This window comes from Nicotiana tomentosiformis, chromosome 7 (assembly GCF_000390325.3).
Source record: "Nicotiana tomentosiformis chromosome 7, ASM39032v3, whole genome shotgun sequence".
Classification (NCBI taxonomy): Eukaryota; Viridiplantae; Streptophyta; class Magnoliopsida; order Solanales; family Solanaceae; genus Nicotiana; species Nicotiana tomentosiformis.
Genome location: NC_090818.1, coordinates 19,305,939 through 19,328,385, shown reverse-complemented (window position 1 = coordinate 19,328,385; position 22,447 = coordinate 19,305,939). Strand labels below are relative to the sequence as shown.

Below are 22,447 nucleotides of genomic sequence, written 5' to 3'. Positions count from 1 at the left end.
TTAAAATATTCGGCAGTGGGACCCACGTCTCAAATCCCAGAATAACTCACGAAATCTGAATACCCGTTCCGATACGAGTTCAACCATACCAAATTTGTCCAATTCCGATATCAAATGAACCTTCAAATCTTAATTTTTCATTTTTGGAAAGTTTACAAAAATTCCAATTTCTTCCATCTAAATCCGAAATAAATGATGAATATAGATATCGATTTGTGAAATACAATCACTATATGATAAAGAACACTTACCCAGTTCGAAATCGTAAAAAACTCTTTTGAAATCGCCCCTAAGCCGAGTTATAATGGAGGGTTTGTGAAAAATGGGAAAAATCCCATTTTTGGTTATGATTTAAGTCACACGGGTCAGGCCTTCTTCGCGTTCGCGAAGGGCCTGTCACGTTCGCGATCAGTAGCAGGCCGTGTTTTTCGCGTTCGCGAGTCCTCCTTCGTGTTCGCGAAGGTTTCCCCCCTGGCCTTCGCGTTCGCGCTGAAGGAATGATCGACCCTCCCCCAGGTGTTCCTAACATTACGCGTTCGCGAGGAGATGGTCGCGTTCGCGAAGGGTAATGCCCCCATTGCTTCGCGTTCGCGAAGAAGAAAAATTCAGCTGCCCATTTTACTCTTCGCGTTCGCGAGAGTGCCTTCGCGAACGCGAAGAAGAACATGCCAGAATACCTGCTGCAGCAAAATACCAGATTTTCAAAGTCCAAAACATCCCGTAGCCTATCCGAAACTCACCCGAGCCCTCGGGGCTCCAAACCAAACATGCACACAGGTTCTAAAATATTATACGAACTTGCTCGCGCGATCGAATCGCCAAAATAACACCTAGAACTACGAATCGGACACCAAATCAAAGGAAGTTTTCAAGAAAACTTTAAAACTTATATTTTTACAACTGGACATCCGAATCACATCAAATTAACTCCGATTCTCACCAAATAAGTCATAAATATTATATTGGACCTATACCGGGCTCCGGAACCAAAATAGGGATCCGAGGTCAATAAATCTAACATTAGTAATTTCTTAGAAATCATTAAGCTTACAAGCTTTTAATTTTTCATCAAAATTCCATATCTCGAGCTAGGGACCTCGGAATTCGATTCCGGGCATACTCCCAAGTCCCAAATTATGATACGGACCTACCAGAATTTAAAGCACTGATCCGGATCCGTTTGCTCAAAATGTTGACCAAAGTCAACTTAATTGAGTTTTAAAGCTTTATTTTTCATTTTAATCCATTTTTCACATAAAAACTTTCCGAAAATTGTACGGACTGTGCATGCAAGTCGAGGAATGATAAATGGTACTTTTCAAGGTCTCTGAACACAAAATTACTTATTAAATTTAAAGATGACATTTTGGGTCATCACATGATCGTACTTGACAGAAATCACCTCCCAAACTCTTACTTTTCCACCAAACGGTTCATCGATATCCAATATATCTCTAAAACTCTGATCGATTGTTTCGATCGTTTGACGCTTAGCCAAAAACGCTTCATCCCATATTATCACTTTTGCTTTCCTTATAAATTTAGCACTACTGCTCTGATTTGATATATTTGTGATGGTTATTTCAGTTATTTGAATAGGTATATCAAATCTAAAGTGAGTTGGACGACCTCACAATAAAATCGTTGCTGGTACACCACTTGTTCTTGTTGTTAACAATATCATGCCTCTTGATATGACATTTACAAGTAATGCATGACATATGAATATTATTTTTATTCCGTCGAAGGTATCTATAAAGGATAATCTCGCTATACCACAATCGATTTATAATATAGTCATAAAAACTTATTCTTTATCAGTATTTAGCTTTGACTGTGCTTCCTAAAACACTTGTATAACCTTCTTAATATCATACTAAACTTTTTTACTTTGTGATCTATTTTTTAAAATCTCTAATATTCTTTTTATGGAATAAATTTATGCACCCGATGATTTTTTTTTTTAACTTGAAAAATAATTTTACTTATATGATGAATTTTAAAAATAATTTAATTGGATTCTCTTGCTAAATAATTAATTAAAAGATTTGATTATTTGGTTTTAACATAAAATATAATTTATTTTCTGTTGATTTAGATTCTTAATATTAGTTCATTTCATGTTTGAATATTTAACCGTGATTATAATTTTATCCACAATAAATTTTATTTTTAAAGAGTATAGAGATCGATGACATTCCACTTTTAGATCTTTATGTTTGCAAAATCATTAGTGGTATTGGCTCTTACCAATCTTTTTATTTCTTTTCTCACACATTTATATTCTTAAAAATTTTCTTAGTTGTTCTTTAATAATTGGGTATATTTTTATATATTACACAAAATATTAATAATAATAAAATATTATTTGAGTAGGAAAATAATTTAAATATAATATAATAATATATTATCTTGGGGAGTTTTTCTCAATTTCAAAGCTTTATGCAATCTGTTTAGCATTACTTATATTTTTTTGGTATTGAATATTATAGAGTGGTAATGTATTACCAATATGGAGGATTCTTATGAAATTGATTTCGTTAAACATTCCTACATATTTTTAATAAGAATTCAATAGACAAGATTGTATTAATTTTAAAATTTTAAATATTAAAAAATTAACATATAAGTTATTATAGTCCAAAAAAATAAGTTATTACAGCTATGTCCTTTCCCTATGAGTTCTTCTGTTTAATATTTTAGGGCTATTTTGGTCTATCAATATTATATTCGTGCTTTTATAATAATATATAGGCTCTCCTGTTTCTAAATAAATTTGGACAATAATATAATACCTTTTCAAATTAAATTAGTAATAGGAATTTCTTCAGAAGTATATCCTAAAAGTAATAGGATTACAAGGCTAATATCTATGCCCGTAAATAATTACACTAATAGGATTACAAGGTTAATATCTATGCCTGTAAATAATTATACTAATAGGACTCCTAACGTGTAGTATTATGTCCTAAAACTAATAGGATTACAGGGCTAATATCTAGAATTCCGATTATGTCTTTTTATTGTGAGTTATTATGCTTAATATTAAAAAGTTATTTTTGTAATCCAATATTTTATTCATGCTTTTATAATAATATAGATTTAATAAATCTTTTAATATATAAATAAGGACTGGCCAAAAGTTAATTGGTTTTCGCGAACCCGTAGGTTATATTTTGAATCCGCCATCGAGCACGCATAAAAGCATCAGAGTAATAAAAAAAAATTAAAATATAGGAAACTACTAGCCTTCGCATTTGTGACAATCATACCTTAGAAAATAACACATTTGAGAGTATAAATTTTGAAATAATACTCATTTGGTGTAAAAGTTGAGAGCTAACATGCCGAAATCTTGAAAAAAAAGAAGAGAAAGAGATGAAATACAATTATATTGGTTCGGGTAAAACGTTACCCGGTTGGGATGGTGTGTAAAGATGAGAAGTAAATGCTCTTTGATCCGTAATCACTGGGAGTTAATAAGATGAGATCACAACGGTATCTTATATATAGTTATGATATTTTTTTGATATTTCGTTATCTAAAAGGGGACATATATTTATATCCATTGTAAATGCGGAGGCTGTCCATTGTAAATGCAGATGAACTTTCTTTTTAAAAAATAGTTTTTGTTACCTTTTTTCTCCTGCCTGAGTTAGAACCTTTTTTTCTTATATAGAAGTAACATTTAATTTTTGAAGCCTGGTTAAAATAGACTAAGACGATAAGGATAAATTAAAGTATTTTGAATTGAAACAAACTCAGGCGTTCTTATCGCACGAAGTTTAGTAGTATTTCACTCTTTTGAAAGCTATTTTCTTTTTCCTTTTTTTTGCTTTTGAAAGTTTCAAACCCTAAGCTTAACTACCCCTAATGACACTCTTTCATCTGTATTACAGAAGAAAAAGATGATCCATTGTAATATCAGATGAAGAAGCCACAACCATTTTAATGGAAACAAGATCTGCTAAGAAAATAAGGCTTCTAAATGAAATCTACGAAAGTTTTTCATCATGTGGTGAAGATAGGATTAGTGATCTCCCAGATGCAGTTCTTCATCATATTCTTTTTTCTCTTCCAATTAAATCCATTGCTAAAACTAGTGTCCTTTCTAAACGATGGAGATATCTATGGTACACATTCCCAGATCTCGATTTTACCACAATCAACGTCCCATCATCCATTAACTCAACCCCAAAAGTCAGCCCAAATAGTCATAAAAAACTACACACTACTTGGAGTAATATTGCAGGAGGAGCTGATTTCATCGATCAAGTGTTGTCCCTTCGCGAAAAAAATTCAGGGATTAGATTCCTCCGTTTTCGTGCAAATTTGAGTTTTTCCCGATTGAATAGCCTGATTCGTGGCGCTGTTAAGCACAATGTTCAAGAACTAGATGTTGAGGTTGCAACCAATGATTACTTTAATTTCCCTCGAAGTGCAATTAGTAGTGACTCTTTAAGGGTTTTTAAATTAAAGTCTAAGTATCCAGGGTTCAGGTTACCTCCTTCTTCAATTATGAAGAATGGTTTCAGAAATTTGTTTTCACTATCACTTTCGTGCATTATTATGTACGAGCAACCTTCACTTCATGATTTGTTTACCGATTCATCTTTTCCATTGCTTAAAAAGTTGAATCTTGAAAATTGTAGTGGACTAATTTATCTACATGTAAGTTGTCGTGTACTTGAAGAATTAACACTTGAGAATTGTTTTCAATTGGAGCATTTAGATGTAACGGGTCCAAAATTGGAAAGTTTGAGTGTCAAGAGTTGTTTTGATTCGTACACTAGTGGCACTAAGGTCAAGGTTAATGGTCCAAGACTTAAAAGGATAATATGGTCGAGTAATACTATAACAGACCAGAGTTGTTTGGAGAATTTAACTTCTTTGATTGAGGCGTTGGTTGGGTTTTTTGTTCTTCTTGAGGACCTTAGCGCAATGAAGCTTCGGAGTGTGAATGATTTCTTGTCGGGGCTCTCTCATTCCCATTCTTTACTTCTTGAAAACCAAAGCGTTGAGGTATTTGCTTTTAAGATTCTGTTTTACTATTATCAACATCGCTGTTTCTCTTCTATGACTTCTTCGCTATTGCATGTCTTACTCTATACTGTTATGATTATGCATGCTAATTTTGAGTCGAGAGTCTATCAAAAATAATATCTCACCTACACAACATAGGGGGTAAGATTGCGTACTCGTTACTGATCTCCCCAAACTCCACTTGTGAGATTACACTAGGTATGTTGTTGTTGTTGTTGTACACAATCAATGAAAAGATTTTTTACGTTATTAGTGTAATTTTACTTGTTATAGCTGATTCTCCCTTAATTGTCTGTCTACTAGTTTCACTTATTATAGACATTTCCATGTGGTTAACAATTTGACTTTAATTATGGATCCATAATTTTGGTTATAGCATTATAATGATTTATATTATACACTAGTTTGAAGGAGTTGCCCAAAAAAAAAAATGAAAAGTTCGGTACACAAGGCACTCCGTGTTCACTCAGGGTGCGGCACCCTAAGGAATGTTATGTGGACATTCTACTCTAATACAAGTATTAGTGGCCGGTCATATTTGCTCGCTAATACTGCTGTGATTTATGCACATAAATGTTATTAGTTGATTGACTAAGATGTAATAAACTTATCTTTCAATTAAGACAAGGGTATCTTCATCTATGGCGAAGATTTTTGTTTAACGCTCTCTAATTTTCCTGCAGATTCTATCGAAGAATAATCACTTGGCAGGAATTTCACTGCGGCCTTTTACAAAACTGAGATGCTTAGAGTTGCACACAGGATTCCGCAAACACAACATTCCAGGATTAGCAAATATATTTAGGAGTTCCCCAGCTACTAACACACTCATTCTCAAGATTACCAATGACCACAACATCGAAAGAAGGGTAAATGCTTCTCATTTTTACTTTACCTTACAATCAAACAAATTTGCGTATAATTACTTACAACTTCTAACCAAGCAACAGTATAAGTCAGTGACTCAGTAGTGTGTACGGTTAAGAACATAAAAATCATTTTTTTAAAAAAAAAAATATTCTTTGTAAAGAATACAAGGACACTAGAAAAAACATAAGAGCAAATTTTCTTGTATGTGGTATTTATAAAAGGAAACTCAATAATATCAAACTTATAAAAAAGGAGAGCTATTCATCATATCAGGTATATAAGGAAACCCAATAATTATTCATTACCATCACTTTATATGGCATTTGAACAATGCTCAAAAGGATGCACTTTTTATCGGAGAATTATTTTTTGTTATTTCAAGTTTGAGTATCCTTAGGGGAATTGCTACCTTCGTCACTGAGTCAGTAACAAAACTATAGGGGGAATAAGGTACAAGTTACACATTACATTGACGTCATTTTATTCTTTGTCCAAATTTCAGAAATGGAACAGGGACCTATGGCAATTGTCCAACTCTGGTGAAGAAAGATTTTGGGAGTCACAAAGTCATGCCATAAATTCCTTCCTTCAACATCTTAAAGTAGTAAAGATTTATGGATTCTCAGAGTGTGAAAGTGATGTTAGTTTAGTGAAGTTTTTGCTGAAGCATGGGAAAGTGTTGCAAGAAATGTTCTTGTGTGCAGAGATTTCCAAGTCAAGAGACTCGCTACACAGAGAAAAAATCAAGTCACAAATAATGGGGTTTTCCAAGGCATCTTGTAACGCTAAGATTGTTTTCAAGTGAACTTGTTAACAAGGAATCCGCGGTCACTATCCTTCGGGTGCACACAGGGTAAACCCAGGATTCCTGTGTAATAGACCGTAAACTACACAAGAGAGTAAATCCCACTATGCAAATCTCATGCAACGGAACTTGGCCGGAGAGGTATGCAAGTGGATTTCGAACCCTAGATCTCCCATTTGGGAAGTCCCCTGCTCAACCAACTCGGCCATCCCGAAGGGCAATTGTTTTCAAGTGAACTTGCTGTATTTTACTTCAAGATTAAAACAAAGGGAAATCGTCCCTTTCTAATAGATTTCCAAATTTATGGTAGCTCTGTCTCGAAAAGCAGTTTTGGACTCCATGAGATAGTGTGACCTGATTTTGGCCCGTAGTGTTCTTATCATAGTACTTTAACTTTTAGCACGTATTGTTCTTATCGTAGTACTTCAACTTTTAGCCCGTATTGTTCTTATCCTAGTACTTTAACTTTTAGCCCGTATTATTCTTATCATAGTACAACTTTTAGCCCGTATTGTTCTTATCACGGTACTTTAAGTTTTAGCCTGTCTTGTTATTAAAGTTAGCATTCTAAATTGGGTCTGACTACTCTACATCTACATTTCTCATTCTCTCTGTTTTCTCAAGTTTTTACTTGGTGATATGTGCTCATTCCATGTATTCCTTTTTAATATCAACGCCTAAGATTTACTGAAACAAGATCATAAATAGGCATGCTTAAAATGATGGGCATTTTACATATACAGTTCTCTCAACTTTTGACATTTTTTCACAGCTTTGGCGTACAATAATGTTTCCTCCCGAAAATTTTGGCAGCAATATTTGATGATAAGCTCATCAATATATTTTTCACTAATAACAAAACGTCAGAAATTCTAAAAGAAGTTAAGGCCTGTATCTAATACTCTGTAACATCGATGAAGAGGTCATATGGTCGTAAGGTACCAACAAGATTTGCTTTGCAAAAACAATTTCAATTATCCACTGATACAACTGTCACTTAGTCATTGGGATTAGAAAAAAATGAAACACCTCCGATTAACTACTCATACTATATAGAAATTAAGAAGGGTGCCTTAGAACAATGGCCGGTAAAGATGTTTTCGTGTGACCTATTGGTCAAGTGTTCGAACCGTGATATCAGCCACTAATGCTTGTATCAGGTTAGATTGTCTACATTACACCCCTAGGGTACGACTCTATTTCGAACCCTGTGTGAACACGGAATACTTCGTGCAACCTTTATTATATTGAAACTTGTTGAAATTGTCAAAAGTCCCACATCGGTGGATGACAATTTTGAATGAGAATTTTACCCTATAAAAGGAGGCCTAATGTTTAGGATTTAGTACACCTCTCATTTGCCTTTTTTTTTAATCTTCTTAAGGCATTTGTATCTTCTCTCTTTAGTATTATTTCACTTATAATATTGGAGTGGAATAAAATATTGATTGTATCCGAAGAAGTAGGCAAAATTGGCCGAACCTCATAAATTCTGGTGTTCTTTTATTGTTGTCTTATTATCTTGTTTATTATCTAGTGGTTGTCATAATTTTTGGTATAGTAGTTGTGACTCATTCACACTATATACATTTGGCTTCCGCAACAATTGGTATCAGAGCCAAGGTACTGTCTAAGTATGCTCTGTGGTTGCAGCATAGTTTGATCTTCCACATTAGAAAAGATCTATCTTGGTAACTGAGTCAAGGTTCTGTCTGAGTATGCTCTGTGGTTGCAGCTTAGTCTGATCTTCCACACCAGAAAGGAAATAATCTTGATTTGTGTCGTCAGCTACTAAATAATATTTGTATCAAAATGGGAGACAATAAACAAGAAGAATCTACATCAAGTGTCAATAATACGTCATCGTTGGCATCTTCGCTTATGAAAAGAATTGTGTCAAATGCGAAATTTGCGGTAGAAATTTTTGACGGGTCAAGACATTTTGGGATGTGGCAAGGCGAGGTTCTAGATGTTCTTTTTCGACAAGGGCTAGATCTTGCCATTGAAGAAAAGAAGCCAGATGTTATTGGAGAAGAAGATTGAAAAATTATCAATCGTGTTGCTTGCGGTACCATTCGATCCTACCTTGCTAGAGAGCAGAAATATCCATACACAAAGAAAACTTCTGCAAGTAAATTATGGAAAGCACTGGAGGATAAAGTTTTGAAGAAAAACAGTCAAAATAAATTGTACATGAAGAAGAGACTGTTTCGCTTCACCTATGTTCCTGGTACCACAATGAATGAACATATCACCAGTTTTAATAAGTTGGTCACAGATTTGCAAAATATGGATGCAACTTTTGATGATGGTGACTTGGCCTTGATGTTGTTGGGGTCACTTCCTAATGAGTACGAGCACCTTGAAACTACTCTACTCCATGAAAATGATGAAATTTCTCTCAGAGAAGTTTGTTCGGCTTTGTACAGCTATGAACAAAGAAAGGGAGAAAAACAGATGGGCAGAGAAGGAGAAGCACTAATTGTGAGGGGTCGTCCTCAAAATCAAACGAGGACTAAGAAGGGAAGATCCAAGTCGAGATCTAGACCCAGCAAAGATGAATGTGCCTTTTGTCGAGAAAAGGGGCACTGGAAGAAAGACTATCCAAAGTTGAAGAATAAGGCCAGACATAACAATGGAAAGGCCATTATGGATGCAAATGTAGTTGATTGCGATGATTCAGACTTCTCATTAGTTACAACAGAGTTATCAACATCATCAGACATATGGTTGATGGACTCGGCTTGTAACTATCATATGTGTCCCAACAAGGACTGGTTCGTAAATTTTCAAGAAGGAGAATATGGAGTCATCCACACAGCGGATAACAGTCCTCTTACCTCATATGGCATTGGTTCAATAAGATTAAGAAGCCATGATGGAATGATCAGAACATTAACAGATGTTCGATATGTACCGGGTTTGAAGAAGAATCTCATCTCTGTGGGAGCCCTAGAATCAAAAGGGTTCAAAATCATTACAGAAAATGGAGTGATGAGAATATGCTCTGGTGCACTAGTGGTAATGAAGGCCAATCGGAAGAACAATAACATGTACCGCTATCGCGGTAGTACAGTTATTGGGACAGCGACAGTGACATCCAGTGATGACAAAGAGGCAGAAGCAACCAGGCTATGGCACATGCGCTTGGTACATGCTGGAGGGAAATCCTTGAAATCTCTATCTGATCAAGGATTGTTAAAAGGCGTAAAGACTTGCAACTTGGAGTTTTGCGAGCATTGTGTCAAAGGGAAACAGACAAGGGTTAAATTTGGTACAGCGATCCATAATACTAAAGGCATTTTGGATTATGTACACTCTGATGTTTGGGGTCCTTCCAAAACACTTTCATTGGGTGGGAAGCACTATTTTGTAACCTTTATTGATGATTTTTCCCGAAGAGTGTGGGTGTATACAATGAAGAGGAAAGATGAAGTGTTGGGAATTTTTCTCAAATGGAAAACGATGGTGGAGAATCAAACAGGTAGGAGGATCAAGTGTATTCGCACAGATAATGGAGGTGAATACAAAAATGATCATTTCAATAAGGTCTGTGAAAATGATGGCATCGTCCGACACTTTACTGTCAGACATACACCATAACAGAATGGAGTGGCAGAACGTATGAACCGGACTTTATTGGAGAAGGTATGGTGTATGTTGTCCAATGCTGGCTTGGGCAAAGAATTTTGGGCTGAGGCAATTACATATGCATGCCACCTCATTAATCGTCTACCATCTGCTGCCATTGATGGCAAGACACCATTTGAAAAATGGTATGAAAAACCTGTTGTAGATTATGACTCTTTGCACGTATTTAGCTCAATTGCATACTATCATGTGAAAGTGTCAAAATTGAATCCGAGAGCAAAGAAGGCTATATTTATGGGGATTACTTCTGGAGTCAAAGGATACCGCTTATGGTGTCCAGAGACAAGGAATATTATATTCAGCAGAGATGTTACCTTTGATGAATCTGCCATAACAGATGAGGTAACAGTTGAAGATGTCAAATAAACTGGTGGTGCATCAAAGCAGGTGGAGTTTGAGGGAAAATTTATTTCTCCTACGCAAAAAGTAGAGGAGGAAACAAATGAAGATTACCCTCTGGAAGAAGAGCCAGTAGAGAGGGAGATTCCAACTCAGCAACCAACAGGCCAAAAAGGACAATAACGAAACCTGTTCGTCTCATAGAAACGGTTGCTTGTGCAACCTCAATTGTAGCTGATGGTGTTCCTACCACTTATAAAGACGCAATCCAAAGTTCAGAAGAAGATAAGTAGAGGATTGCCATGAATGAAGAAATGCAGTCCCTTCATCAGAATCATACATGGAAATTGGCCAATCTCCTGAAGGGAAAGAAAGCAATTGGGTGCAAATGGGTATTTGCAAAGAAAGAAGGATTTCCTAACCAAGAAGATGTTCGCTACAAAGCAAGATTGGTGGCCAAAGGATATGCTCAAAAGGAGGAATTGATTACAATGAAGTATTTTCTCAAGTTGTAAAACATTCCTCCATTAGAATTATGTTGGCTTTGGTAGCACAGTTGGATTTGGAACTAGTTCAGATGGATGTAAAAACTGCATTTTTACATGGAAACTTGAAGGAGAAAATCTACATGACTCAGCCAGAAGGATTCAAAGTTGCTGGAAAAGAAAATATGGTATGCAAACTTGAAAAATCGTTGTACGGATTGAAACAATCTTCTAGACAATGGTACAAGCGATTTGACAAGTTTATGTTGCGGCAAGGGTACAAGAGAAGCAAATACGATCATTGTGTGTATTTGCGCAAACTTAATGATGGTTCCTTTGTATATCTTCTCCTATATGTTGATGATATGTTGATAACTTCCAAGAATTCGGAAGAAATTGATAAGTTGAAGATTCAACTGAAGGAGGAGTTCGAGATGAAGGATCTGGGTGAGGCAAAGAAAATTCTTGGCATGGAGATAATAAGAGATAGACGTTCAAAGAAACTCTGTTTATCTCAGAAAGAATATTTGAAGAGAGTACTACAGCGTTTTGGCATAGATAAGAAGACTAAGCCAATTAGTACGCCACTTGCTCCCCATTTTAAACTAAGTACTACTATGTCGCCAAAGGATGAAACTGAACAGGAGTATATGTCAAGGGTACCATACGCAAAATGAAACTGAACAAGAGTATATGTCAAGGGTACCATACGCAAATGCTGTTGGTAGCTTGATGTATGCAATGGTTTGTACGAGACCTGATATTTCACAAGCCGTTGGAGTTATTAGCAGATATATGCATAATCCAGGAAAGGAGCATTGGCAAGCTGTAAAATGGATTCTACAGTATATTCATAGTACTGTAGATGTTGGGTTAGTTTTTGAGCAGGAAGGCAATCGGTCTGTAGTTGGATATTGTGACTCAGATTTTGCGGGTAATCTGGACAAACGAAGGTCAACTACTGGTTATGTGTTTACTTTTGCAAAGGCACCAGTTAGTTGGAAGTCTACTTTGCAGTCAACAGTTGCTTTGTCTACAACAGAGGCAGAGTACATGGCTATTACAGAGGCTGTGAAGGAGGCAATTTGGCTTCAGGGGTTGCTAAAGGAGCTTGGTATTGAACAAAAAAATATTATAATTTTTTGTGATAGTCAAAGTGCTATTCAATTAGCGAAGAACCAAGTTTATCATGCAAGGACGAAGCACATTGATGTTCGGTATCATTTCGTACGAGAAATCATAGAAGAAGGTGGAGTCACGGTGAAGAAAATTCATACTACGGAGAACCCTGCTGATATGCTGACAAAAGTGGTGACTGCGGTCAAGTTTCAACATTGTTTGGATTTGATCAACATTGTTGAACACTAAAGATTGAAGATGAAGACACAACCAAAATTTGTTATTGAGAGAAAATTGAAGATGTGGAATTTTGCCAAGGTGGAGATTTGTTGAAATTGGCAAAAGTACCACATCGGTGGATGACAATTTTGAATGAGAATTTCACCCTATAAAAGGAGGCCTAATGTTTAGGATTTAAATACACCTCTCATTTGCCTTTTATCTTCTTAAGGCATTTGTATCTTCTCTCTTTAGTATTATTTCACTTGTAATTTTGGAGTGGAATAAAATATTGATTGTGTCCGAGGAAGTAGGCAAAATTGGCCGAACCTCGTAAATTCTGGTGTTCTTTTATTGTTGTCTTATTGTCTTGTTTATTATTTAGTGGTTGTCATAATTTTTGGTATAGTAGTTGTGACTCATTCACACTATATACATTTGGCTTCCGCAACAATTGGTATCAGAGCCAAGGTACTGTCTAAGTATGCTCTGTGGTTGCAGCATAGTCTGATCTTCCACATCAGAAAAGATCTATCTTGGTAACTGAGTCAAGGTTCTGTCTGAGTATGCTCTGTGGTTGCAGCTTAGTCTGATCTTCCACACCAGAAAGGAAATAATCTTGATTTGTGTCGTCAGCTACTAAATAATATTTGTGTCAAAATGGGAGACAGTATTTATGGATAAGGGCTTCTGGCTATTTAATGAAATGCTGCAAAGCGTGCAACAAGTCATTGCGATAGACAGAAAATTACAAAAGAGTCAATCAATTACATATGTATTCAATGCGTTTGATCCATTAAAATCCAGAAGGTCCACATGTTCATTTCTTTACCTGATTTCTGCTAGCTAAGGTGATGAGATTGAAAGTGAAGTATGCTACTGAATATAATATAATAAATGAATTTTCTCAAAACTTTAGCCAACTTGTACAAGTCTTCTTGCCATTAAATTCCTACACCTAAGTTTTCTTTTGGCAAATATGGTGGTTTTTCCTAGTAATATTCAAACTTATTGTTAATGTTTGATTTTTTGATCTTTGTATATATGCTGTTTAATTTTCTTTCTCATAGTATAGGTCAATTTGTAAGCGCCGTCTAGCTATATTTTCTATAGCTACCTTACAGATAAATCTATTTTAGAGTCATAACTGATTGATGTATAAAATATGGGACTAGCAACCTGTTCGAATTGTTGTATCCTACTAGGCTTAAAGCCTTCCCATTTTCCTAAACAGTTTTTCCGCTTATTATATGAATAAGAATATACTAGTATTATCCAAAATATTACTGATTAAAATTTGGGTAGAAGCACAATTATTATCTGCCATCGTCACTTGATAAACAGATGTTTATTTCCAATAATACAGAGTAATATTTTACTATTACGTTGTGGACTTAGGATTCTACTTAATCCAATTAGCAAGTTTGACCTACTGTTTTTTATCTCTGGGATTTCAATTATTAGTGAGTTACATCAACCATCCTCCATATAATTAAGAATGGAAATAGTTGTTTCCCATTTCGTGAAGAAAAGGTAAAAGTATAACATCAATAATATTCAATACACTAAAATATTCCTAAATATTTAAGCAAGTCCTTGTTCAGAAATATTAGGTGACTAACTACTGAATTAATTTTGATTACTCAAAATTACTTTAAATAGTATGAGACGTTGCTTTAAGATGTATTATTGCTTTAGACTTCCATTTGGCGCATGAAAAGAAGTGAGACTTTTGGATCAAGGTTGAATTATAGTAGATGAATTAGGCATGTCTTTCTGGAGTTAGAATATGATTTTCCAAAAAAGTAGAAGGAAAGTCGCTTAAGCAAACTTAAAGGTGAGTTTTAAATGTCAAATGCTAAAAGAAGTCCTGCATTAGGAAAAGGATTAAGTTATAATAAGGTATAAAAAAAATGTATAATATCAATATAATTTAACATGTGATAGCAGATTAGTTGTCCTTTTTACCAAATTACCGACTTGTTTGTCATAGAGATTTACTTGCAAATTTTTTTTAAATGATCTGAATATGTAAATCAATTTTATACCGATATTAAATAAAAATTAAACTCATCGAAAAATAGTCAAGAAAGTTGAAATATTATGCATCATGTGGGAACAGAATCTAGGGCCTAATCTATCATATAGGTTATATAATAATGCTTACCAATTTCCGTAAGTAAACAGTCTCACATCTATACTCTTTCTCTTCTTTTTCTGTTTTTATTTTTCAACCTTAGGGAACAAATAAAGCGTCCACCATATTAAGATATGAATGAAGATGGAAATTGTAGTGAAAACAATCCTAATTTGAGAATAGAGGGTCCTTGACTCCTTGTTCTTCTTGCCACGGGTCGAAATATAATGCTGGTCCTTTGATAATAGTAGTAATTTTGTACTTTTATCTTGTATTTTTGTATTTTGTTTGTATCTTAAATTTGATCAATGATGGACACAGCTAACTGAATCCGCTCATTAAGATTCTACGACCAAATATTATTACTAGATTAAAATAAATCCAGCTTATTTACGTATTTTTCAAACTTTTACTAACTGTATGTACCGTTTGTCAAGGTTGCTTATTATGTCGAATTAGCTTTCCGGAAATTAAACTGCATAAATATAGATTAGAAGTTTAGTCAAATTAAACGGCATTCTCAATATAGTTTATTTATACCATTGCACATAAAATAAGGAAAGGGGAAAAATGAAAAAAATAATAACTTTATGAACTATCATTATCCATGTGAAAATTCTAAGTAACAACTATGCTTCGTTGTTAAACAAATTATAATCGGCTAAGTTGAATTAAGTCGGCCTAAAATACTTTTAATATAGTATAATATGATCATTATTTCTTTTGAGGTCAAGCACTCACAATTTTCAATAGTCCCCTTAAACTAAGTTTCACATGGTCCATCAACAAACTTTCCCAATAATTGGTCCATCGACAAGCCTCTCGAATTAAGTTACACCTGACCCATCACGACGATCCACGAATCAATTTTTGTTGATACTGTGTGAGCTATCTTCTTATTGTGTATGTGTGTCGCCCAGGTACCTTTGGCATGGCAAAGATACAATAAATCGAGGCTCGCGTTATCACTTCCCCATCTCCATACTTGTCATGTCGAATCATTGACAGTGATACTAGTTGTTGGTCTAAGTTCATTTAAAAATGGGCTAAACCTGCACGATTTTCCCTGAAAAGACCTCGTACAAGTAAGAATATCCTTGCGGGGTATTATTAATCTCTTATTTGGTAGTGTTTTTCAACATATTCAGTACTATTCTTATATATGGCAAACCATGGCATTAGCAATATTATGGTTTTTAATATATGGATAAATATGTATAAAAATATAATTTCCCTTTCAAAACCTTTAATACACCAAATAACACCGTCGATAAGAAACAATCACAACATAACTATTGCAGCATTACTAATACACCATATTCGTTACTATTTTTATGCACCTTACCAAAACGACCCCTTCAATACATAACTTTCTTTTAATTTTAACTACCAATATGAAACTTTGTTCGTTTAACCAATAAATTAAATAAATTTTTAACTACTCATGTCATCTTTATAAAATCCTTCTAATGCAGTAATCACAAAAAAAAAAGGGGGAAAGACAAAGAAGATCAAATGAAGACCGACCAAATCATCCGGGCGGCAGCATCACAAGGAATGACAAGAAGAAGTCACTGGACAACTATAATTAAGGGGAGTAGAGTGTTAATTCGTCGAAAGAGTAACATGTATGCAGCAAAAATTGTGCTGCCACATGCTTTATATTACAAAACAATGCTAAATCTAAATCTAGTCCATAATAAATATATATCACAGACGACCGCTGCTGCTTCTTTAATTTCCTCTTATATGTAGTAAATTGATCATTGGAATAAGAATCAATTTACAACAAAATGAATCAGTTGAATTGTGGTATCATCTGTTTTGTTCAATAGCAAGTCACATGATTGCCATGTGAAGCTATTAAACTGAAAAGTTCTATAATAATTAGCAAGTCAAAGTATCATTTTGTAACATATTTTGTAATCAGATGGATTTTCAATAAATAATCTAACCCATGTTGCTTATTGATGGAATTTAGTGAAGGAACTTACATTAATTCTGTACATGAAAAACACACACTCACAGAGAGGAAAAGAAAAAAGAAGAAAGAAAAAGGAAAGAAACAGTAGTGAAAGTGGACAATACAGTAGAAATTAATTCCCTAATCTAGCTTCTAAATCTCTGTGCACTTCTGTTTTCTTTTCAACTTGAACACCATTGCTTGTGACCAGGAACCCAATTAGGACATTTTGGGCTAAAATAATTAGCTATAACTCTCGAGTTCAGAAGCTCAATAATTGGTGCATACTTCACACACCGCGGCGCTTTGTACTGATTAATTGAAGCACCATTGCTAATTGCATAATCCATAAGCTTATCAAATGTTCCATTTTCCACAACCTTAATTTCCAAAGGTCCAATTGACTTGTCCGAAACACGACATTGTCGATACACACTGTTTAGTGATTCTTCAATTGTGAGGCAGCAATCTTGAAAAACTGTTGTAGGGATTATTGTTTCAGAACTTTTATTAATTTCCCAGTACAAAACATAGTGTCCCGGGATTGCTGACGTGTCAGAAAAACTTGTGTATTCAGTGAGAGATGCTTCAAATGGTAAAAGATGGATTGATGCTTTTACAACAGCGTCATGCAACTCCACTTCATCTGTTTTGTCTGAGTCTATGCTTAATGCAACATTCTTTCTGCATACGAAATGAAATTGGGGCGCCTTGTTCTTGAATCCAGCAACTTTAAGTATGTCCCCAACACGATAACGATACAGTCCTGCAAAATATTCATTAATTGCTAGCATCAAAATTGTCTTCTTTTTTCGAATATAATAGGAGAATTAACAAATTTACTGTCACAACTTGACTTTTACTAGCTCTAGCTCCGTTACATTTTATGTGGCAGGATTCAGAGTACTCGAATCACATTACTTAAATTTCAGTGTGAATTTGGACATAGAATCTTCAAGTTTTTGAGATAAAATTAACATATTTAGAAATGGTTAATAATTTCAAATTTTTGAGATAAAAGTATTTTGTATAATTCACAATAGTTAATAATTTAAAATATTTCAAAAATATTTTAGTTACTTTAAAATCGTGGTAAGAAAAAACTTTCTTTGCTTTCTAAGTAATAATGGTGCCATATAAAGTGGAACAGAAAGTAATATTTACCTGCATAAGTGGTGACGACGAGCTCGTATTCATGTCCAAGTTCAACATCAACAAGATCTACCAAATCATTTTTATCATATGTGTTAGCTTTTTCTGCTCCTTCATCTTCACGAGCCACGGGCAAGAACTCGAAATAACCCATTGTAGGTATAAGGGTATAAGCAACTTCACTTGGTTTGCAAAGAGGATTAAGATTTATACCAAAGTAGCATTCAGAAGAAGCATACATGGTACAAACAAGGGGTAAGTCATTGCCATAATAATTAAGAGTCGGAATATATTGTGACATAGTTCCCGTCACAATTACATCGACGTACTTAGTATTAGGCCATAGTCTAGGAATTATCCCTTTCCATGATTCTTTACAACATTCGGTTTCAATAAATTCAGCAAGCTTGGGATTTGGTTTAAGAATTTTCATTACAGCTTCTCTTACTTCAGGGTCTGTAATTTGAGGATTTAGACTCCCAGTTTTAATATCGTTACAAAGAATAGGCCAGTGCTTTTCGAGAAATCGAATAGCACGAATAAATCCAGAAGCAAAAACAGCACCAACACGAAGAACTTGAGTATTTTGGCAAAGTCCACAAAGAATTTGGGAATACATGCTTTGGTAAGAGTCAAGACAAAGAATGGTTTCATTTGGGCTAGTGTAATTTGTGTAAGGATCATAAGGTCTTTTCTTGAAATATGAACTTTTATAGTAGCTTGTTAAAACTGGACGAGCTAAAAGACCACCTGGAGTTTTGGCTTCTGATTTTATAAACAAAAAGTACATTCCTTTGCCTTTGTGTAAATCAGGCACAAATTGATCCATCACTGGCATTAGAAGGCTGTAGAGTAATGACCTTCTCCCTAGCTCTTCTTCAACTGTTGGCATCAATTTTCTCTCTCCCCCGGACGTGCCAGAACTATTAAAAAACAAAAAAATAATAATTGGTGCATAAATAAAATTGTACAATTATTGCTTAGAGAAGATAACTTTATTTATATCACGATGCATTTTTAATTCCATTTAGAGAAAAAAATGTTGGTACATACTGAATGAACATGGTTATCTAACATTTTAAGTTAGAGTTCAGAATAAGACCAATTCACATATACTTTTTATATACAGCTATAATTTTTTCCCATATATGTTCTTATATATGGATCGAGCTGAAAGCAATGATTCAGTTGACCTATTAAATTCACTCTAACTCCGCCTCCATAACACAAAAACAAAGTTATTGATATGAACTAACCTTGTCAAGAACTCGGAAATTGGTTGAGAACAAAGGATAGATGAACGATCACCATCAGCAATACGATCAATATCAGGCTTGAGATCCTCATATGTAACAAGAGGCATGATTTTTTTGAAGGTTTCATAGTCAGTTTTTCCATTTAGGCCATGCCTTTGCAAATACTCAACTCCAGCATTACGAGAAAGTATTTCGTTAAGAACCTTTTTTTGAACTTCATCGGCATTAGTTGTAATATTTTCGAAGAATTGAAGAAGTTTTTTGTTGTTTTCATCAAAACTACTATCATCTGACAAGGCAGAAGGAGCCTCTGGCATGGTTTAGATTTAAAACAGAAAACAAAATGAAAGAAAATAGAGAGAGATGAGGGAAAAGTAGTGGAATTATGATTGGAAGTTCTGTTGAAGAAAGAGAAGACGAGAGAAATATATATAGAGGAAAGATGGGGTTATAAGGGAGTGAACCCCCTGTTGGAAACAAAGAATTCAATGAAACAGTAAACAAAGTCTGGGGATAAAATTGTAATTCTATGTGCAAAATCCTTGTTTATAAAATTTTGACTTTTCTAACTCGGCAAACAAAGATTGGGTTACAAGTAAAAAGATTGAAACGGCTTAAGGGTAATCTACTGGAAAACAATTACCCGAATTTAGTGCATGTAACAAACTAGTTCCTGCATGTGAAAAGAAATAACTAACTCTTTATAGTCACATAAATATTTCTCCATTAAAGATCAATAGTATTAAAATTTTTATAACTACACCAATATTTATGCACGTTTCACACCACAAATTTACAAAAAAATAAAATCTTCTTAAACTTCGTGTTGAGTTATACTATAACAAACAAAGTAATTTTTCACACATATCAAAAATACATTTAGAATTTATGATCTTAAACCCATCATTACATATATTTTTCAAAAATAAAATATCAATTAGGTTTATGGCTCTTTACCGACTTGTTTTTTGTTTTGTGATCATATCTCTTTTCTTATATATGAAATTTGCTTTTATACGTAAAAGATCCATGTTGTACATATAATAAATCTAAAAAGTTTATTTTCTTAATTTTAAAAAATTATATATCATACATCTATCGATTATGATATATTACATAGAGATTAGTAAATATTTTGTCGTAATTTACTTGCATGAAGACAATTTAAGGAGAAGTTTGGGAAACCGAGAAGATGATTGGAGGGGCAAATTCCGAGTAAAGTAAACAGGGTACATGGTTGCATGTACTACGGATGCTACTTCCATTACCGGCAAGCCCATGCATTACTGCATTTTCAAGCCTAGTTTTTTTTCCTTTTATTTTTTTAATTACTTTTTTTTCTCCTTTTATTTTTTAATTTTCTAATTGTTTCTTTATTGCTCTACAAAGTAAAAGAATAAAGGAAACAGGAAATTGCTTTTGTTTGAGAGTAATATATCCTCCCCGTCGACATCCTTCGTAACAAATCTTCCAAGATTTTTTCTTGCAACAGAAAATACTAGCAACTTAAAATATTAATTTTTGTTATTTTACATAATACGGATTAAGAAATGTTGAACTATATTGTAATGGCCATAAATTTATTTAGATGTAAATTCGTGCACTACTATTAAAATTATTATATCTTAACAGTGCTCTCCTTGAAAAAATAATTTCTCAATTAAATGCATATGAGGCTGAAGGGAGTCTTGTCATAACTGATAAAGTTGTTGTCATGTGACCAGGAGGTCATTGGTTTAAGCCGTGAAAATAATCTCTTGCAAAAATGCAGGGTAAGACTGCATACAATAGATCTTTATGGTACGACTTTTTCGCAGATCCCGCGCATAGCTTGAGCTTAGTATAACGGGCTGCCATCCAAATGCGTATGAGGCTATTTTGTATTTTTCAAAGCACCATATGCCTACTTGTTTCTCTATTAATTATGTGATACATTTTTAACTATGTATAATCATAATAATGTAGTAATTAAAAGAATTAACTAGATAACTTTAGGAAGATATTTTGTTAAAGCAAAATGTAGTTACATTATGCGCGCAGCTTTGTGTTACACTTAATTACCAGTGTTTTAAAAGGTGTTTTCGGGCCGAACCCTGGGGCGAGGCGCACCAAAAACGCACTGGGGCGATGGTGTGAGGCGAGAGTCTCAAGAGGCATATGCCCAGCAATTCGGAGCGTACACCCAAGCATTCAGGGCGTACGCCTGGGCTTTCGGGGCGAGTTTTTTTTAGTGAGTCGTAAGCCTCAGAGATTTTTTCAAATTAAAACAAAATTTGTTGAATAAGTCCTTCATATAATACCCAAATTTTTAAAATTCAGCTTGGTAATTACTCAAAAGTTTTAAAAAGGACTTGAAATGTATTAAATTTAAAAGTCTTTCCCAATTCTTTATCTTGTCCGCTAGTTTGCTAATATCTCCCAAAAGCAACGAATATTCAATTTTTTTTTACAAATACAAAGAGAACTTCATTCTTCTTCATAGCAGCAAGTTCAAAGTTCAAATTGAAGGTTAGTCATCTTTTTTGTTTCTCCATATAGAAAATTTTATTCTTTTCAACTCAAGTTACTTGAGCTTCTAAGTAGCGTATAATAGATTGTTTTGACTAATTTTTTGTGGGGATGATGTGCTTCATCCCCACAAAAAATTAGTCAAAATAATCTATAATATATATATATATATATATATATATATATATATATATATATATATATATATATATAGTTTTCTTTATTTTTATGAAATTTTACCTGTTTATATTAAAATATTAAAAATTAAATACCTATGAGGCTTACGCCCCGTGCCTCGGGGCTTACGCCTCGCTGAGGCATATGCAAAACGCCTCGCCTTACATCCACGCCTTTTAAAACACTGTTAATTTAATTACTAGTCCCGATTGAAAACATTATATCCTCCACATGACATAAGAAAACAAAACATGATATTTAATTGTTTTAATTAATTTCTCATCTCATAAATAAGCATCAAAATAGAAATAAAATGAAGTTAAAAAATCACCTTGAAATTTGAGAAGGTAACCATTTTCAAAGCTTTCTCTTGAAATTGCCTTATTTAATCTAGCGTTGACATTGCAAATTGCAATCTATCCAAGAAATGATAAAAAGCAAAAGAAAAAAGATTTATGTACCCTTTACGCTACCAAAGCTTGGTTTACCTTGTTAGCGTAGCTAAGTTTCAAAACATTTCGCTGTCTTATTTCTTTTGATATATAAGGCCATAATTAATTCTACAAACTTGCGTAGGCAAGTAATCGAGAGATACACAGAATTTTTAGGTCGGAAAGGAAAGACACATTTACAAGCATCTGCGTCAAAAGACATTTTAAATGTATCTTTTTGTGGATTAGTATCATTTTTCTATATTTATAATACTTCTACTGTATATAGAAG

The 22,447-nt window shown here is 34.1% G+C and overlaps 2 protein-coding genes across 2 annotated transcripts; one reads left to right on the top strand and one right to left on the bottom strand.

Annotated features, from left to right (window-relative positions):
- Positions 1-3,372: 3,372 nt before the first annotated feature.
- On the top strand, positions 3,373-7,268 carry LOC104100742 (putative F-box/FBD/LRR-repeat protein At4g03220). The gene is made up of 3 exons (XM_009608053.4): positions 3,373-5,022; positions 5,727-5,912; positions 6,416-7,268. The coding sequence occupies exons 1-3, from the start codon at positions 3,952-3,954 to the stop codon at positions 6,716-6,718; spliced, it is 1,560 nt and encodes a 519-aa protein (XP_009606348.1). The 5' UTR covers positions 3,373-3,951; the 3' UTR covers positions 6,719-7,268.
- Positions 7,269-16,603: 9,335 nt separating this feature from the next.
- LOC104113066 (indole-3-acetic acid-amido synthetase GH3.6-like) lies at positions 16,604-19,452 on the bottom strand. Its single transcript, XM_009623155.4, has 3 exons — positions 19,040-19,452; positions 17,796-18,706; positions 16,604-17,397 (listed from the first exon to the last, which is right to left on the bottom strand). Exons 1-3 carry the CDS (start codon positions 19,354-19,356, stop codon positions 16,814-16,816), a joined length of 1,812 nt encoding a protein of 603 aa, XP_009621450.1. The 5' UTR covers positions 19,357-19,452; the 3' UTR covers positions 16,604-16,813.
- Positions 19,453-22,447: the final 2,995 nt, after the last annotated feature.